The 18,090-nt window shown below is 43.3% G+C and overlaps 1 protein-coding gene across 1 annotated transcript in view; it reads left to right on the plus strand.

The window, feature by feature from the left end:
- si (sucrase-isomaltase (alpha-glucosidase)) overlaps positions 1-18,090 on the plus strand; it is a 71,428-nt gene that overhangs the window by 8,288 nt on the left and 45,050 nt on the right. Inside the window, exons 7-17 of the mRNA XM_037118725.1 lie at positions 1,648-1,819; positions 2,228-2,327; positions 2,948-3,060; positions 3,204-3,329; positions 5,611-5,742; positions 5,993-6,112; positions 9,138-9,251; positions 9,651-9,735; positions 11,541-11,658; positions 14,206-14,377; positions 16,054-16,170. Of these exons, the coding sequence (XP_036974620.1) occupies positions 1,648-1,819; positions 2,228-2,327; positions 2,948-3,060; positions 3,204-3,329; positions 5,611-5,742; positions 5,993-6,112; positions 9,138-9,251; positions 9,651-9,735; positions 11,541-11,658; positions 14,206-14,377; positions 16,054-16,170 (1,369 nt within the window). The remainder of the gene's footprint in view (positions 1-1,647; positions 1,820-2,227; positions 2,328-2,947; positions 3,061-3,203; positions 3,330-5,610; positions 5,743-5,992; positions 6,113-9,137; positions 9,252-9,650; positions 9,736-11,540; positions 11,659-14,205; positions 14,378-16,053; positions 16,171-18,090) is intronic.

The raw sequence follows: 18,090 nt of genomic DNA on the forward strand, positions 1-18,090 counted from the left end.
GCAGCTAACTGTAGCTGCAATTAGCTAGTTAGCTCAGTTAGCCGTGAAGCTAGCAATACAGACTGGGAGTTCAGAGCAGGTCTAATAGATAACACTAAAATAACAGCTAAATGCATATGATGTCTCAAGGTTTTTAAAACTACACATTTGGTTTGATAGCTTCATCGTAATGCCTACAAGTGAAGTTTTAACTGGATTAAAATGGCCTTTCCTTGTTTGCACTCTTTTACATGAAGCAGTTTGAGTCAGAAACCAAATCTTAAAGTAGAACATTTGTTGGTCACGTGGTACGATAATCTGACCGTCTAAAGTCGGGGATTTTGCAGGTTCACGCTGTTCCCAGTACGGCAGTTGTTATCAGGAGCAATAATGTGCTCACTTTTTTGAATTACTATTTGATGATCACATAAGCAGCAATCAACGACTATAAAGTCGAGTAATAACGAGGTTTACATATTCACTTTGCGGGTCAGAAAAATTGCACCAGGCCATCATTAGCTGTTTATATATGCCATTTCCTGAGATATCCAAAGTTTATTTGACAGATAAAGGGTGTGACTGTGTGCGTGTGTGTGCACGTGCAGTAATCATAGCCATTCTGAAGCGAGCAATACAGAATGGGAGCTCAGAGCACCAGGGGACTGTTGGTATTTGCACTGTGACCAAAGGAGTTTTGGAACAGGATGACCCGAGGCTAGCTGGTCAGCATGCTAACATCCAGAAATGTATTGTAACACATTATTATTATATTTTGTACTGTTTTCAACAAAAAATCTTACATATTGCACCTTTAAATTAAGTATGGAGGTTGACTCCGAATTTGTTTCAAGTGTCTTAATTCAAAAGGTTTAACAGATAACACTAGTATTGCAGCTACAATATACGCATATGGTTGTCAAGACATTCTCTTTGGCAGTTGTTGGCAAGAGCAATAATACATACTGTTCTTTTTTCTAATAACTATTTGATGATCACGCAAACAGCAATCAACCACTATAAAGTTGAGTAATAACAAGATTTATACATTCACTTCACATGCCATAAAAAATTGCACCAGGCCATCATTCGCTGTTTATAGGTGTAATTTCCTGAGTTATCCAAACTTTATTTGCTAGATAAAGAGTGTGAATGTGTGCACGTGGCACGGAATGTGTGCATGGCTGTTTGTGGACAAAAGCTATTCATTATCAATTACAGCATTTACAGCCTTCACTTTGTATGTCGTCTCTATACTGTAGCTTTGTTTTGGCGGCTGTGTACAGATGGAGCAGGCTTGGTATTTCAGCTACCAGTGTACATCTTGTTTTGAAGGCAAGAGAAATGCTACCCAGAGGGCTCATTAGCGCCTGAGGGGTTGGTCTGTCTTCTCCCTGTTTTTTGCTCCCTGCAACTCAACTCCTCCACACGTCCTTGTCTCGTTCCCGCTCCCCTCATCACGCCGCATCTCACTCACACTTTCCCTCTTACTTCTTTGTCTCTCGCATTTTCTCTCTCACCTGCTCTCGCTCTCTCTTTTTTTTCCCACCTCCCTTTGCTCTTTCTCACATCAGCCTGTTCTCACATACCAGTGGGTAACCTGTTGTTTTTTTTTTGTTTGTTTTTTTTTTTTCTTGTCTCCTGTTCTTCTTCTTCTTACAATACATTCAGGTTCGACACTACAATGGCTCCACTGGTGTTCGCGGACCAGTACCTACAGCTGTCCGCTAAGCTTCCGTCCCATAATATTTATGGCCTGGGAGAGCATGTGCATCAGAACTATCGCCTTGACACAAACTGGAGGACCTGGCCCATCTTCACCAGGGATGCTTTCCCTAACGGGGTGAGGAGTACAAGGACACACGGCTGTTTGTTTAAGAAACACTCACATGTACACAGCGTGACTGCATCTATGTCAATACCTGTAACTTTTTTTTTGCCTTTGGTTACTGATGTACGAAAACATATTGTGTGCTCAAAGGCTTACAGTTGACATGTCTAGCTAGGGTGTGTTTGTGTTTGCACGTGCGTTTAAGCAGCATGTTTGCATGTACTCCCAACATGTGTATTCTCTTTCCCAAGGGGCTTATAATTGAACGCCTCGTAAGCTGATTAGGCGGTGGAGTCCCACCACCCCCTCCACCCCCCCACTTCAATAATTCTCCCACATCCCCTCCTGCTCCCTCACACCTCTCTCCCCTATACGTGTCCATTCATCCTCTGACATCTGCCGTGTCTTTCCTCCCCGCAGGGAACCCACAACCTCTACGGGCATTACCCCTTCTTCCTCTGTCTGGAAGATGAGAGCGGAAAGTCGTTCGGGGTCTTCCTCATGAACAGCAACGCTATGGGTAAAGATAAAACGCACGCACGCGAAGGACAACGTGCTGGCTCGCAGGAGCACACGGTCGCATGACTGTGCAGAAAGTGATGAAAGTACATGCAGAGAGACACATTTTTTGCAAAGATGGTCTAATACACATGTGCGTCCACGCGCATCCAAAACAGCAGGAAAAAAAAAACCAACATCAAACACAGTTCAAGGGCACATGAACCATCAGTTATGCTTCATCCTCCTAACACAAATGGATGTACTGTTGCCTCAATCAAAAAATTGTGCTGACAATTCAAAGAGAATATTGCATAGCTGTTTTATTCTATGAAGGAGATGACTGAAAGCAAAGGGAGTGCCTGCTGACATGTTCCTTTTGTTCACGTCGATAGTCTCTTATATAAAAGCTTTCTCTTTTTTTGACACTCTTGGATTGTCTTTACTGATATGGAGATGATCTTTGTTGAACCAGGAGTCCTCACAACAATAAAATAAGATAAAAAATGTTTAAAAAGATGAAAAAAAAAAAACCTCAATATAGAGAAGTTGCTGGTTCACAATTATGAGAGGGGGCATTTTAGGGTTGTGATTTACATTAGGTTTGCAGTATTTCCATCTGTGGTGTCTTTGTTTTTTCAGAGGTGGTTTTGCAGCCCGCTCCTGCTGTGACCTACAGAACAATTGGAGGAGTCCTTGACTTCTACATTCTCTTTGGAGACACTCCAGAACAAGTGGTGCAGGAGTTCCAGGAGGTGAGGCACAAAAACTGTATAAAGCAATATCCGGGGAACGTTTTTTTTTTTTTTTTTCTGGGCAAGTCTGTTGTGCAGAAGTGGTTTGTGAGTTGCCTTGGCAGAGTAATTGTATTAACAATATGTCCAATTGTGTTGTCCAGCTCATTGGCAGGCCTGTCATTCCTCCCTACTGGTCACTGGGTTTCCAGCTTTCTCGGTGGAACTATACCAGCCTGGCTGAGGTCAAGGCAACGGTGGAGAGGAACCGTGCCACAAAAATGCCATATGTAAGATCCTGTCTTTCCTGTATCTGTTTAATCTTTTTAGGCATTACAATTACATTGAAGACCACTAGTGGCTTTGGATATGTGTTTATATACTTATGATGAAATGTAAAATAAGTTTAAAATAAGTTTGTAAATAAGTTGCAAGTCTCATGCATAGAAATGATGGTGACATTTTCTTTGCACTGCATTCATTATCACAATATAAAATGCACAAGAACCTGATATCAGACTACATGTGAGGTGCCCATCTCTGGTCCGCTCATTTGGCTTTAAAACTGTGACAAAGAGAAATGGCAGTAATCTCTTACTGAGAGATCATGTAACAAACACACCCAGCATATTGGAAGCTTGAGATCATTATCAACCAACAGTCCGGGAAATGAAAACGTGCAACACAGTGTTCTTGATATTGACCTGCCTTTTCGGTCACTGGTCTACTTTAAAGGTCCACGTGACGGGGCGAGTGACGCCGTGCACAGTCACAAAGCATCAGCATTTGACATGTTGGGAACGAGACTCAAAAATCAATTTTCATTACGAAGTGTACCTTTGAGCAAGACATGCAAATTGGGGATAAAACAGAAGCAGGTCATTGAATTTGACTTTGGATATCAACGTGAGGGACACTTGAAGCAGGTTGCAGGGTTTTTCTTTAAGACAATATTTGCACTTCAAAGACCAACTCCCTGAAATCATGTTATGACGATGCATGCACGCGCTGCCACTACGGGTGCCTTGCTGTTTTGGTTGGGGGGGAAGTGAAGGAAATCGATGCCTCACCTTGTGCACCCCTTGTTAAAGTCGAACCACTCATGCACTTCTGTGTGGGTCCACAGGCAGGAGCCTTAACCACTACACTATCTGCGAAGACGTGATACGGAGGTTGAAGCAGGAGTCGGACGGACAGTCAGAGTGATAGCGATGGCCTTTAGCTTAGACGGGGTAATCCAGCTTTCTGTCAAATAATGGAGAGTCTGCTGGGCTCCATAGGTTCAATCCCAGGACAACTATTTTTCAGGCATCACTGAATGTTAGCGCTGATCAAAGATCAATCGACCGCGTTCCTTTCATTATCTCATTCATCCTGATCTGAATGTTAAAACTACTCCAACACCTCTTCCCTTCTGAGACACTTGATAAATACCAGTTCTGGTTGACATTTTCTTGGGAATGAGCCTCGCTGCTTATCTTCTCCCGGGCCGGCGACTGGTAACAATAAAAAAGTCCTTTCCACACAAAGGCACCGATGTTTGATGTACTTTCTATTCCTTAATTACAAAGGGAAACTACCTCATCACGGTATTTGCATGTCCACGGCGGAAAACACTTCAACCGTATCACAACTCGGTGATGTGGCTGCACCAATCAAGGACACGGTTTGAACTTGCCTTATTTAAAGATCATCACTCTGATAATCTCCAATCCTTCTTTCATATCCAAAGACATTAGGATGCAGCTGCTTCCTCTCCCGCTGTACTCAGGGACATATTTGATAACCATTAGATAGACCACAGAGGGCATTATCACATTCTCCCTAATATGTCTGGAGCTGATTACCATTAGAGGAAAGGATCTGGCAGAGCCTTCCAAACCATCTGCTGTATCGACATGAAGTAGATTTTGGCAGACAACAGGCAGACAGCAAGAGCAAGCATAAAGTCGCACCCGGATGGAAAATAATGAAAAAAAAAAAAATAAAATGGAGGAATGTGTTAAAATTCCCATTGTCCTCCCAAGGTTTAGCTGCACATTAGCCAAGTTGTTTGCACTCACATCAGGTCTCCAAATGTCCGGCAAAGGCAGACCAGCGGACGAGCTAGCAGTTAGCAGGTTTTCCTCACAGCGAGCCTCACGGTGCATATGCCTAACAGTGTATTTAATAGCCATGCTGAGATGAGAATACACTGTGTTAGGGGGATGCATGATGAAGATACTGAATTTTGAGCAGATGTGTCCAAGTCAGGCACAGAGGTGGAAGCATGAGTGGGTACATTTAAGAGCTATAAAGAGTTGCTTTTAAATGTATTACATTAATGCAAGATGCAGGTGCGGTGTTAATACATGGAGGCTGTCCCAGCGTTTCAGCGTTTCCAATTAAGCTTTGAATATGTGATGCCATCTAATCCATTTGAAGTAAACTCGTCCAGGTATTCCTCTAACGTATTGTTTTGGATTGATTTTTTTCTCTCTCTCTTTTTCTTTTTGGTGCTGTTGTTTTGTTTTGTTTTGTTTTCCTGAGGTGCCCACATAATGAGCTTTTCTTCTTCCTTTTTCAATGCAGGACATTCAGTACACGGACATCGACTACATGGAGGATAAGAAAGATTTCACTTACGACAAAGTCAAGTTCAGCGAGCTGCCTCAGTTTGCCGACTACCTTCATGAGAAGGGACAAAGATACATCCTGATCCTGGTAGGAAGGTCTTGGTTGTGAATGAAGCGGTTATTGTATTTGACTCATTAACGCCAAATCTGACCTTTAAACATCAACAACAACACTATTAAGCTTACATTTATATACTTTTGAATCAGCTACACCAACAAACAGTAAAACAATGTACTACTGTAAAGCATTTTTATAAATTGTTACCGTGCTATATACTTTGCATTACAAGCACCTGAAGTTGTTCAGTATTCTTATGCGTGCATACCTTTGTCCCCAGGATCCTGCAATAGCCACCAGCAAGAGGGTAGGGAACACTCCTTACGAAGCCTACGACCGCGGGACTGCGAAGAACGCCTGGGTGTTTGAGTCCGATGGAAAAACTCCTCTGCTAGGAGAGGTGAGCTGCATTCGGCCCCTTAATTAGATACTTAAGATTAAGATTTCCCCCCTCTCAGATAGTAATGCTTGTTTGAAACGAAGCAGCCATCTTACTTACATCCAATGCCTGCATCTTAAGTTAATGGCCTGTCACGGTGATTGTCAGGTTGTTGTTTTTTTTTTTTTTTTATGTTGTCAACAAAATTCTTACAAATTGCCCCTTTGTTGCAGGTTGCAGGTTAAAGTGTAATAGAAGCTGTGAGTCATGATTTAAACAAACTTACTGTGGCATGATTATTGCCAGGTGCACCAAGTCTGGCATCTCAAACTGCGAAAACTGCTGGGAATTTTTTGTTGGGTTTTATTCCAAATAATTTGCTTAACAAAACACATTCAATCAGCTACACCCAAACTGGAGTCTTTCGCCAGCTTGTGCCAAGACTCGCTCTGGGATGAGTCAGGCCAAGAATATTATGGAAAAATGACTCAACTATTGCGCTAAATCTTCCCAATCTTCTGTGTATGGGAATTACAATTACACCTCTATGTTAGTTATGCAGACACTCCAGACTGTATAAAATAAAAACGTAACCAACGCCTACATTCCAGTTTATATTAGTTTTAAAGGCCTGTAAGTGTTTTAATAGTAGGTTTTAAGTGTTTTGAGGCACATGCCTGGCACTGTGCAAGGTCAAGGTTTAAGCTTTTGGCATGAATTTAGGAACATTATAATGTGGGTGTGATACTTGCCGAGTGTACATCTGTCAACTCAGCAATTTAACTGCGATGAAGTTTCCACAGTTTCCATGGCACGCTTTGCCATCAAGTGATCGAGCCTTTGCATTATGCAATATATCAGGCTCCACAAGCATAAATATATGCATTTGCTGTGAGCACGCTAGTGTATGTGTGACCGCCTCTCCGCAGTCTCCATCAATCCATAATACTCCCTAATGGAAGTTCAAGCCTCCGGTATGTTATTTTTGATCCTTTTCCCCACAGAGCATGTGTTTAAAAAGCCCCCACACCCCCTGCGGAGAGGGCTGGGGGTGGAGGGGGGTAAAAGTCTGATGCTCCCTTTGCTTTTATAGGTTTGCTTTTGATTATGCACACGATTAGGCCCAGTCCCTTGGCTAATCGCTTTTTCATGATGTTTATAACAGGTCAAACATATGCATTGATTCCGCATTAGTGTTTAATCTTAAAATGTTCTGCATCACCGCATCGCAGATTAAGTGTGCAAATGCGCGTGTGTGTGTGTGTGTGTGAATAGAAGAGGCGACGAGAAAGGCGGCCTGCTTGCGTGTTCGTCTCCGTGTATCCATTTCTCCAAATGAGAGAGCTATTCTTGGTTGCTTGTGCCCGATGCTTGCGCACGCATGTGTGTGATTATAATTGATTCTAGTTTATTTCCATATGAATGTATGTGTCCTGGTTATGAAAACAGCGGGGTCCATGCGGAACGACCTTTGCGGTAGCTGTTTCACTGATAAAGGAGATACGACGGCGGGGCTGGTATTTATTTTTGCTTTTAAGACGGCTAATTGCTCGCAAAGATAAGGATAAAAGCTTTTTCCTGGTGGCCCATATGTTTCGGAGTGCGAGCAAAAAATCATAGCGAGGCCTCACTCTTATGGATGAACGTTTACGTTCAGAGCACGGAGGCGGGGAGGGGGGTAAACAAAGCAGTGGGGAGAGAGGGGAGACTCACTGTGCGGGTTTAAAGGTAGGAATGACAGAGAAACATGGGAAGACGGAGAGGGAGGTGCAGGCAGACAGACCGACACAAATAATAGATTAGAGGGTAATGTACAGGGAGGCAGACTGGCTGTCTTTCTGAGCGGTAGAGTGACAAGGAGGTCTACAGAGGAAGTCAGCCCTTGGTGAGAGACAATAGACAAAAAGATAGATTATATCGTGAAATAAGAAAAAAAAGAAGGGACAGACAAGACGGAGGGTAGAAAAGGCACTTTGAAGCACAAGCAGGCAGCGGGACAGATAGAGACAGGTAGACAGGCAGGTAATGACAGAGATAGGCAGTCTGACAGACAGGAGAGCATCAAAACAGACAAACAGACGTAAAGATAGAGTGAGACACGCAGCTACAAATGCCAGCAGATTTGTCGAGAGTGTTTACGGGCGCGTCGGTTATTAGTAAGCGAGCGGGAGCCGTCAGAGAGACAAAAATCAAAAAACTGCGAGCGACTATCAATAAGCCCTGACCTTGGAGTTCTGACCACCCGCCAAAAACATCTGCCTATAAATCCATATCGGCGTGTGTGTGTGTGTGTGTGTGTGTGTGTGTGTGTGTGTGTGTGTGTGTGCGCGTGGGCACGTGAGCGTCTGCGAGCATGATTCATGTCTTTGCTACAAACCGGAGCTGTAAAGTTATTGGCAGTGGAAGTAAAAAAAAAAAAAAAAGAAAAAAAGGTAAAGGATAGCTAGCGCGGAGCAACCTTGAGATTTAATATCTACTGCGCTCTACAGAAGGGTTCACACACAAAAAATTCACACACACACTCACACAGAAAAATCTCCTTTCTCTGCGGATTAATCATTTTTCTCAATACACGTCATTAAGGACGACTTCTAACACACAGTCACGTCTAGAGATTTCTATTGCATTATCGATTTCTCCTCTCCTCCGCTCCCCTCCTCAACTTGTCTGTCTCTCCATCCCCCCTCTCCCCCTCCGCCATCTCTCCCCCATCAATCCCGCCCCCACCCGTACTTCATCTTCTCCGCTTCTGTTCTTCTCTATCCTTTGTCGTTTCCACATCTCTAAGCTGTTTCTCTGACATTTCCATAGGCCTCGTTTTCTTTTTGTTTTTGTTTTTTTCCCCTTCGCTACACCTACGCCATCTCAGCTGATGGTGCACCCGTATGTTGTTTACATGCGCGTTAATGTGTTGCACCAAGTTATGGACGGATATATAGACGGAAATAAAAAGGATAAAAAACAAAAAACAAAAAACAACCTCATTCAAGAGCTATTAAAAAGTCCTTGAGAAACACACAAATCACACATTCTCTCCCTCTCTCAGGTGTGGCCAGGAGAGACCGTGTTCCCAGACTACACCAGCCAGGCCTGCATCGACTGGTGGGTCGACGAGTACGAGCGCTTCTCCAGGGAGATCAAACACGACGCCCTCTGGATTGTAAGTCGGTCATCAGACATGTACAATGAAGGTGTGCGCTCGCCGATTAGCCGCACACTAACCGAAAAACCCCGAAGCTGGCACCATTCCGCAGGCAATTACACGCGAGCGGGGCCAGTGTACTGCTTACTTACTACTTGAACACCGAGGCCAATAAAGACCGCTAAACGCAGGCTTAAATTCCTATCACACCGTTAATGACTCCTCAGCTGAAAGTTTGGATTCGGCTCAGTCGTTACTCGGGCTCGGGAAAAAAGAAAAGTGTTGGATGTGAATCGATGTTTTAGTACTTCAGTGGGTAAATCATGGACTCACAACACTTAAAACAGTTGCAACAATTACTTTAGTTTAAACATACAGTCGTGTTTTACCGCCCAATGTTCTCTTGAACACTTGCAGGACATGAACGAGGTGGCTAATTTCAAGAAGGGCTCCATTAACGGCTGTGCTGACAACAACCTCAACTACCCTCCCTACACTCCAAGTAAGACACTTAATGTGCTACATGTTCTACCTGCACAATTGAATTCCGATGTATATGATTTACAAACTGCACATCTGTTTACTTCCTGTCAACTGTAGTTAGATGCTATCTTAAAGCTGTAGTTAGTTGTACTAGTTACATTACAGCATGAGTAGTATTTTTATATGTCATGTTTTAATTCATTTTGATAATCTCCTCCAAGTCTATATCCGTTAGCTAACACCAGTGCAGCACCAGCGCTAGCCTGATATTCAAAGCTTAGCTAACGTTAGGTCACTACGGCTGCTTTTTTAACACTCTTGTAAAAAAAAGCTTGTAAAAGCTGCAAAAACCTCAAGTGGCTGACATATTCTGTGTTGCGAACGTGAGCGGGAAAGCTCTGACCTCATGGCTCATAAACTTGAAGGTGCTTTTTTTTTTTTTTTTTTTTTTTCCATTTTGGGTGCCAGCTAGGCTAGCTGACTGGCTAACCCCATTGTTGACAGGATTATAGCATTATCAAAAATGCTTAAAAGCTTTAAGTCAAGGGTAAACTCACTGAATGTTGAAAAAGCAATGTGATTACGGAGGTTGGAGACAAAGTTAATGTTACTGTAGAGTTGACAGTGAGGTCCTAGAGATAAAAATCCCATTTTGCTGTGTGTGATGTCCACTTTGTTTTGAAGAGCTGCATTTGATCATCTGTAGCACTTTACATGTATCAATCCCACAAGTATTTTCTGCAGCAGTTTAAAGGATGCGACTTCATGCATGTTTCTTCAAGTGCCTCGTCTCATTGCCTCTCCTTTATGCTAATGTAGAGCAGCAGCAGCTAAAGTTAGTGGTTGTTCAGAAATCAGGTGTCCGCTAACATAAACAACACAGAGGTTCCACCGAGCACCTTTAATAAAAACCTATTTTATTCGCTATGTAATGGAGAAATAAAATACTACTATAATGATACTAAAGTGTTACATCGAGGTCTTTCATTGGTGGAACTTACTGTTTTGGAAATGTCCACCACACCCGCAAAAGTAATGTCGGCTGGCCATTTTCTTTTTTTTGGAGATGCCATGTAGCTGTGTTTGTAAGTTGAGAGTCCATCAGTCTTTGAATGAGTATCTGCACAGTCTTCTTTTCATTGTTGCCTTATTTTTTTTTTTTTACTGTGAATCCAGAATTGGAGCCATTGAAAGCATGGGTGGGTTTTAATGCAGTTTAAATGTTCCACAAGAAAAAAATAGTTGAATCTCAAAACTCTGTCATAGCAAACGACCACTGGAAGTTTGCCCTTTCTTACAGAAAAGAAATCTACAGTTTATGAGAGCAAAGTACTCAGAGGTTACCAGTCTATGAAGAAATAAAAGGATGTCATATAGGCTTGCAGCTTGTGGCCCAAATGCTCTGCCCAAGTTGATAAATTTGCCACAATAGCTCATAAAGTAAGTTCAGGTCCAGAGGAAAACTCATCTAGAGTAGTGGGTCCCTGGTGAGGAATTCTGAAAATGACTCTTCTGCCACGTCTTTTATTCCAACTGTGTCCCAGACAGGATGATCATAACTGGAAAAGGCATGCTCCCCTGATGCTACCTTTTTATTGCACTCCTCCTTAGTCATCCTCTTCCTCCATTGCTCTTTCTGTCTCTCATTTCCTCATTGGTCCCACTTCCTATTGCAGTATATATCAAAGTCTCTCTCGTTCTGTCTGCCCCCCCCCCTTTTTTTTTTTAACCGTCACTGCATCTTATATTTTATATTCATTCCATGCCTCCTCTAACCTTACCCACCACATCTCTTTGCCTCCTTCATCTTCTCTCTCCCCCCAGAGGTTCTGGACGAGGTGATGTACAGTAAGACTCTGTGTATGGATGCCAAGCAGGCCTGGGGGAACCACTATGATGTCCACAGTCTGTATGGCTACTCGATGGTGCTGGCTACTGAACAGTGAGTGCATTCACAATCAATCATAGAGTTTGTCCAACTTGTGCTGCGGAGGCCAACTTACTGCACCCCCCCCACCCCCCCAGAGCAACGAGCCAGTGGCAGACTCGAAATGCACCAGTGTCAAAACAGCGTAACGAGCAGAATTTTTTAGAATCAAGTGTTGTTGAATTCCACCCTTGGAACAGAAATAAATAAAGCTGGGGAATCTGTCAGTTCAGAGCAGCGCAGTGACTCACGCCCGCGGCTAAATCATAGCCTGTGACTCTTGCAGACCATTTGCAAGTCGGATCCCACAAGATAAGTGCAGAAATATGCTTTAATGAGCCCGGCTCCCATGGCGAGTGAATGAATTCCTCATCTGGGGTGGCGCTGAAACGGTTTAAGGGCCCACTACTTACACAAACTTATAGAGAGGCATCAAGGCGAGCATGGGATATGATCATTGAGATACTGAAATTGATGAATCATTAAAGATGTTAAAGTTTATTTTACCTGCTTTATGTTTTTATTTATTGATAATTAAGCAGGACACTCTCACCAGTCGAGTGCACATGCTCACTTGCGTATAAACACATTTGGGCTGTTATACCTGTAAACCCTTTCAGTCCGCGCATAATGCCATGTGCATCATGCATGCAGGTGGCACACCGGTTTTTGTATAATGCTATATTCAAGTGATGCTAATGGATGTAAAGCCTATTAAGGGATAACTTTGATGCACAATTACCCACAGGGATTACATTGCAGACCATTGCGCAGCTGCTGGTTGCAGCAGTCATGCTCAAAACGGGACCGGTTTCAAACACCGTTGTCCCTATTTGTCACTTGGATGCAAAAAGATTGGGAAAATATGGGCCCGCGATGAAAAAAACCCCACCTTTAGTTGGCCTTTAATTTCACTTAAAGTACGCTACATAAAGTTTATTGTGCCTCGGCAAATGTGCTTGGGTACTGCACAAAGACAAACGATGACATTGTGAGTGAGTTTGGACAAAATTGCAAACAAGCCCAGGGCAATCTGAGGAGAGAGCAGCAGAGGAGGTTCAGGGCACATCAGATGCATCATTCAGGAAGTATCTGTAGTAACCATAGGCCGTCAAGTAAATTCTTGGAGGTCTGGCATATGAGCAAGAGCAGTGCAGCAACGGCTTAAATGCCAGGGATATGGAAGCTGCAGTCACATGTACCTTAGTGCAGGGATTTTTCTACAGCCTCAATGCCCTCAGCAAGTCATTTACAAACAGGGCTAAAGTTGGCGTCGGTTGCAGAATTTTAATATGCACTAATGGTGATGGTATGGGAAATTGCATCAATTAGAAAGCAGCACACACCTGCACTAATGGCTTTTTCAGCTGACGCAAAGCAACACACCGCAGTACCAAAAAAACAGATGCAACGCACAGGATGCAAGGATGTATCATATGTTGAGGTTTAATGTCAGAAAGAAGCATAAAGTGAGAAAACATTCGATACCTTATGCTATATATTTTGCATCAGTATTGCTGATGAAGGGCTCCTCCGGCTTTGTTTCCCATTCACTGGGATTTTTCATGCCGATTTATCACTTCGATATGCTTTCATATGCCAATAAATAGCACTGTGTTTGAATAAAAGGCCACAGTAACTTTTTCAGGTGTTTTCCCCTGAATGTAGCCACGGCATTGCCTAATACAGTGTCTGCAGAGGCAGGACAGGAGATTCGCTCAGAATGAGCATTCCCGCTGCATCTTTACTATTATTCTTTATATTCAAGTGGCACGTTTAAAGGCTGCGGATGTATACGTGGAGAAATCCATATTAAGGAAGGTTTCAGTGCCGGGGCTTTCTGCTGCTCCTCTTTCAGCAGTGAAATGCCCGTCAGATGTTTTTTTCCTGGGTACAGTATCTGTCACTGAGGCTCTGCTGCTGATTGAAGAAAACATACTGCAGAATAATATGCGTCTTGGCTCACTTATAGCACATTGTGGTGCAGTGTTACCCATGTATAATACACGCAGGTGCACAAAGACAGACTAGATGTGTTCGCAAGGGAACATACCACACGCTCGCCAGCACATGCATATGCGCTGGAGACCGTGAAATACCAGCCCGTTGATTAGCGGACTTTGCTGACTCACTCCCTTGGTATTAAAGGCTAGTGCCTCTTTCTTTTGTCTCCTTTTCTCACTCCCTCCTTCTTCTTTTTTCTCCTCCCTCCCCTCTGTCCACTAATTAAAATGTATTATTGGCAGGAGACACATTTCGTAAACATCATCAAGCTTTGGTATTGTCATGGAAATCGATGCCACTTCGATTTTCCTCATCAAACAGAATAATAAAGTACTATAGAGGGAAGGGAAAAAAGCACTACTAGTTCTGGCTTTGTCCCCATCTAATAACCCTCCAATCCCACTCTTCCCTGTGAGCATGCATGCGATTGTGTGTGTGTGTGTGTGTGTGTTTCTCCCTTGCGCTGTTTCCTTTCTCCGTCTCTGTGTCCTTTTTATCTTAACGACCTCTCTCTCTCTCTCTCTCTCTCTCTCTCTCTCTCCCCCATCCATCCCACAGAGCTCTGCAGCGGGTGTTTGGAGAGAACCGTACCCTGATGTTGACCCGCTCCTCCTTCCCAGGTGTGGGGAAATATTCGGGTCACTGGCTGGGGGACAATGGTGCCAACTGGAACGACATAAAATGGGCCATCCCTGGCATGCTGGAGTTCGGACTCTTTGGCGTCCCCTATGTGAGTTGCAGGCCCAAACTCTGTTCACGTTATGCTTGATGCGTGCGAGGGGAGGTGTGCTGCCTGGCTGCCATGACGGGGCTTACCATGACTGTGCTTTTTTTTTTTTTCTTTTAATTTGGGCTATAGAGATTAAAACATCACATCGTAAAATTCAGTGTTCACATTTTAATTTGGACCTCATTTAAAGTCTATATATGTGTGTAGACGAGTGTAAATTTGCAGATTTGTGCTGTAGCCCTTTCTTCTGACTCTGATATTGTCATAGCGCACTTGCAGAAGAAGAAGTTACGCTTTGTTTGATTTTGATCGCCCATGAATTTCAGATGAAGACAATAATCCAGGCACCCAAGGGCTCTGTGCAGCCTGATTCTTTTTTTTGTAGCAAATCCATTGACATTGACAGAGGCACATTTCACTTGAGGCTCAGATTCCTCTTGAATGGTATTTCTGAAAGAGAAAGAAACTCCATTATTTATGCGGAAGACTGGTACCACACAGGAGCTGGAGCCATCCGTAGCTTTTATTTGTGTGTTTCAGTTTAGTCACCGTGTACTTCTGGCATGTTCTCGTGTTCCTCTTTTGCCTCTTTCTAAAAAAGAAGATTTAGTTGCTAAGTGAGATCCATGTTCTGGAACAGGCATAAAGACAAGAGAGGCAGGAGAAACAAAAGTGTGTCTGGAAAGAGATCCATTAATAATGTCTGGAAGAACACCGATTTTTCTTTGCGGGAACACCACCGCATTCGCAAGAAACACAGACCGCTAGTCAGTGCCTGAGTGCACTCTGTATTCACATGTATGTGTCTGCGGTGCAAACAGCGGTGAGAGAACAACAGGGAGTCGAAAGCACATGCAAACGCACGCGTGCGCACACACACACACACACACACACACCTCCAGCTGTGCACATCGGGTGGTCTTATAGATGCCAACTACATCATGGTGGGACTGTGTCAAGCGGATTTTTGGGTTCTTCAGCACACACACACACACACACACACATATTCTCACAACCTAACAGAGGGAGAGAGAGAGAGAGAGACAGAGACAGAGAGACAGCAGGAGAAATGGGATTTGGATCGATTCCCCACCCATTGAGTCTGTTGTAAAATGCGGCCAGTAGTAAACAATAGAAAGCAAGAAGTCTCCGCGGACTGGCCTTTGACTGGAGTCTCTTTGTAGGACTCCATTGTGCAATTGATGTAAATAAAGATCACTACACACGTCCACTGTCTGCCCGTAAACCTTGACTGAATTAAACGGACATCAACAGAGACATTTTTCATGGGCAAACATGTGGCTGGCTATCGCACTGTCGCCACATTCTTCACCGCGGCAGGAGATATGTTGACCTGGGATGCGTTTCTCTCTGACGATGCCTAGGCTGACATTTTACGAGATATATACACGGAGCTACCTTTATAATACTTCAGTTTCAATCTCCAAGCATCCATGGCATCCCCCTTTTCTCTGTCATTGTAGGATTCCAATACACTGAGTTTAACATTTAACATTTAACGTATATATATATATATATATATATATATATATATATATATATATATATATATATATATATATATATATATATATATATATATATACACACACACATGTAAATAAGCTGTAGGTTCTGGCTAAATGTCAAGCTGTCATCCCCTCCGTGCATTTCAGATCGGTGCCGACATCTGTGGATTCTTTGATGAACCCAGCGAGGAGCTGTGTCGTCGCTGGATGCAGGTGGGAGCTTTCTACCCCTTCAGCCGGAACCACAACGCTGAGGGCTACAAGGTACTGTAAAGGCATTTTGTTCTACAGATCTTATTTTAGACTGTCAGCTTGAGATTTATGTATCACACCGCCGTTGTTTGGTCTGAAATGCTGCAGGGTAAACCCTTCATTTCACAACACTGCATAGGTGCCGTGAACTCTGAGCCGACAGGAATAGAAACTTCTTTCAGTATCCATGGAGATTGTCATCAGCAGCAGTGGTACAACCGAGTCGGAAAAAAAATGGGAGCAGTGGGAAACTCTGATTTTTGGGTTTAGCGCTGGGGATGTGAGCAGTTGCAAATCATTATATCTGCAGTGGGTATTGGAACATCTGAGCCTGAAGTAAAAAGAAGCACAGAAGCTCAGCGACGGACCAATACTCATCAAAGAGGATGAGATTTTTACACTTCAGTAAAACATAAAGTTAATGCTAAATTGTGTTAAACGACTTTAATGTAATGTGCCATACGTCGGTTATATGGTCAGTGTATTGTCAAATATCAAGGCAGGTTAAGCGTCAGTGGGGCCCAAAGACATCGGACCCTTAAATAACCTTTGAATGGGTATCTCCATCCACTCGTATACACCACCAGCTCTTCTGCTCCATCTGTTATGCCCGGTTATAGGCGGAGTGTGTGATGTATTTCCGAGATTCTTTTTTTTTTTTTTTTTTTTTTTTTACTTGAGAAGAAATTGTTAATGTAATTCACTAAGCCCTGTTCTTGAAAATGAATTAAAGAAACTAGATACCTGCCCCTATTCAGCCCCATGAGAATTGCTCACCTTTTTAGCAGACAGACACTCTGTTTAATCCGTCTCTCTGACAGATTCTGCTGTCGTACTTATTTTGGAGAGTGTTATTAAATCAAAAGAAAAAAAAAAAACACCATCAAAACTCTTTGTTTATTTAGGACTGATCATATTTTCCCTTACACACCACTCCATGGTGCCCATGAGTCCAGAGCTTAACAGTCTGCCCTCACCTAGCTGTCGTGTCTAACCTGTGATCACTCCTTTGCTGTCAATACTCGGTTAAATGAGGTTACGTATTTTGATAAATCTTTTCAAAGTCGGCGCAGAGAAAGATTCCGCAGTGAGAAAAAACTCGAGCTTAATTATAACAATTATAATCGTTTGGTCTATAATGACGATAGGGGGATATTTATGTTTATCTGTAACGAGCACGCCGTGAATTTAAAATGTCACATTTCAGATCGGGGTAAATGTCAAAGCGCCTGCTGAGCCCACAACAGCGCTTATATTGACGTTACGTACCGAGCTATTATTGAGGAGGAATGCAAATAAAGGGAGGAAAAAAGTCAGTCGGCGGTGTTGAGTGGTGCGGAAATTGATGCTCTCCCAACGTTCTCCTTGTGACATTTTCCACGCTCATCACCGCTGCAGAAAATAGCACGGCACTGAGGTAGTGAGTAGTTTTGGTGGTGGGGGGGTTTAGTTTGATATAGTGTGTGTTGGAAGGAGGGAGTTGGGCGTGGTGGAGGGGGAGGGAACGGGGTGGGGGGTGCATTCGCTGGGGGACAGACACATGATGATGATGAATCTGAAGGACGATTTCCACTAAACGAGACGGCTAATGTGTGACCTTTGCTTTGCCCTAATCATGGCTCTCATCACACGGCCAATGCGGGGCCGGTTCCAAAAAAACACACAGGAACACGCAGTTCTCATCACACTCTCGGAGGTGCCGAGGGCATAAATGATTAGCCAGATGAGAGGAGCACGGCCTGTTAGCCGCTAATCACCCTCTCACTCTCCGCTATCACAGAAATTAAATCATACTTCTCTGTTTCTTTCTCACACTCTTTCCCTTTACTATCCCCTTCCTCTCGTGTTCCCTTTTGCTCATTCTCTCGGCAAACTCTGCTTTTAGATTAGTCCCGTGTAAAGTTAATTTCCCCCTTTAATCATTATAAATAA

The sequence above is a fragment of the Acanthopagrus latus genome, chromosome 2, assembly GCF_904848185.1.
Source record: "Acanthopagrus latus isolate v.2019 chromosome 2, fAcaLat1.1, whole genome shotgun sequence".
NCBI lineage: Eukaryota > Metazoa > Chordata > Actinopteri > Spariformes > Sparidae > Acanthopagrus > Acanthopagrus latus.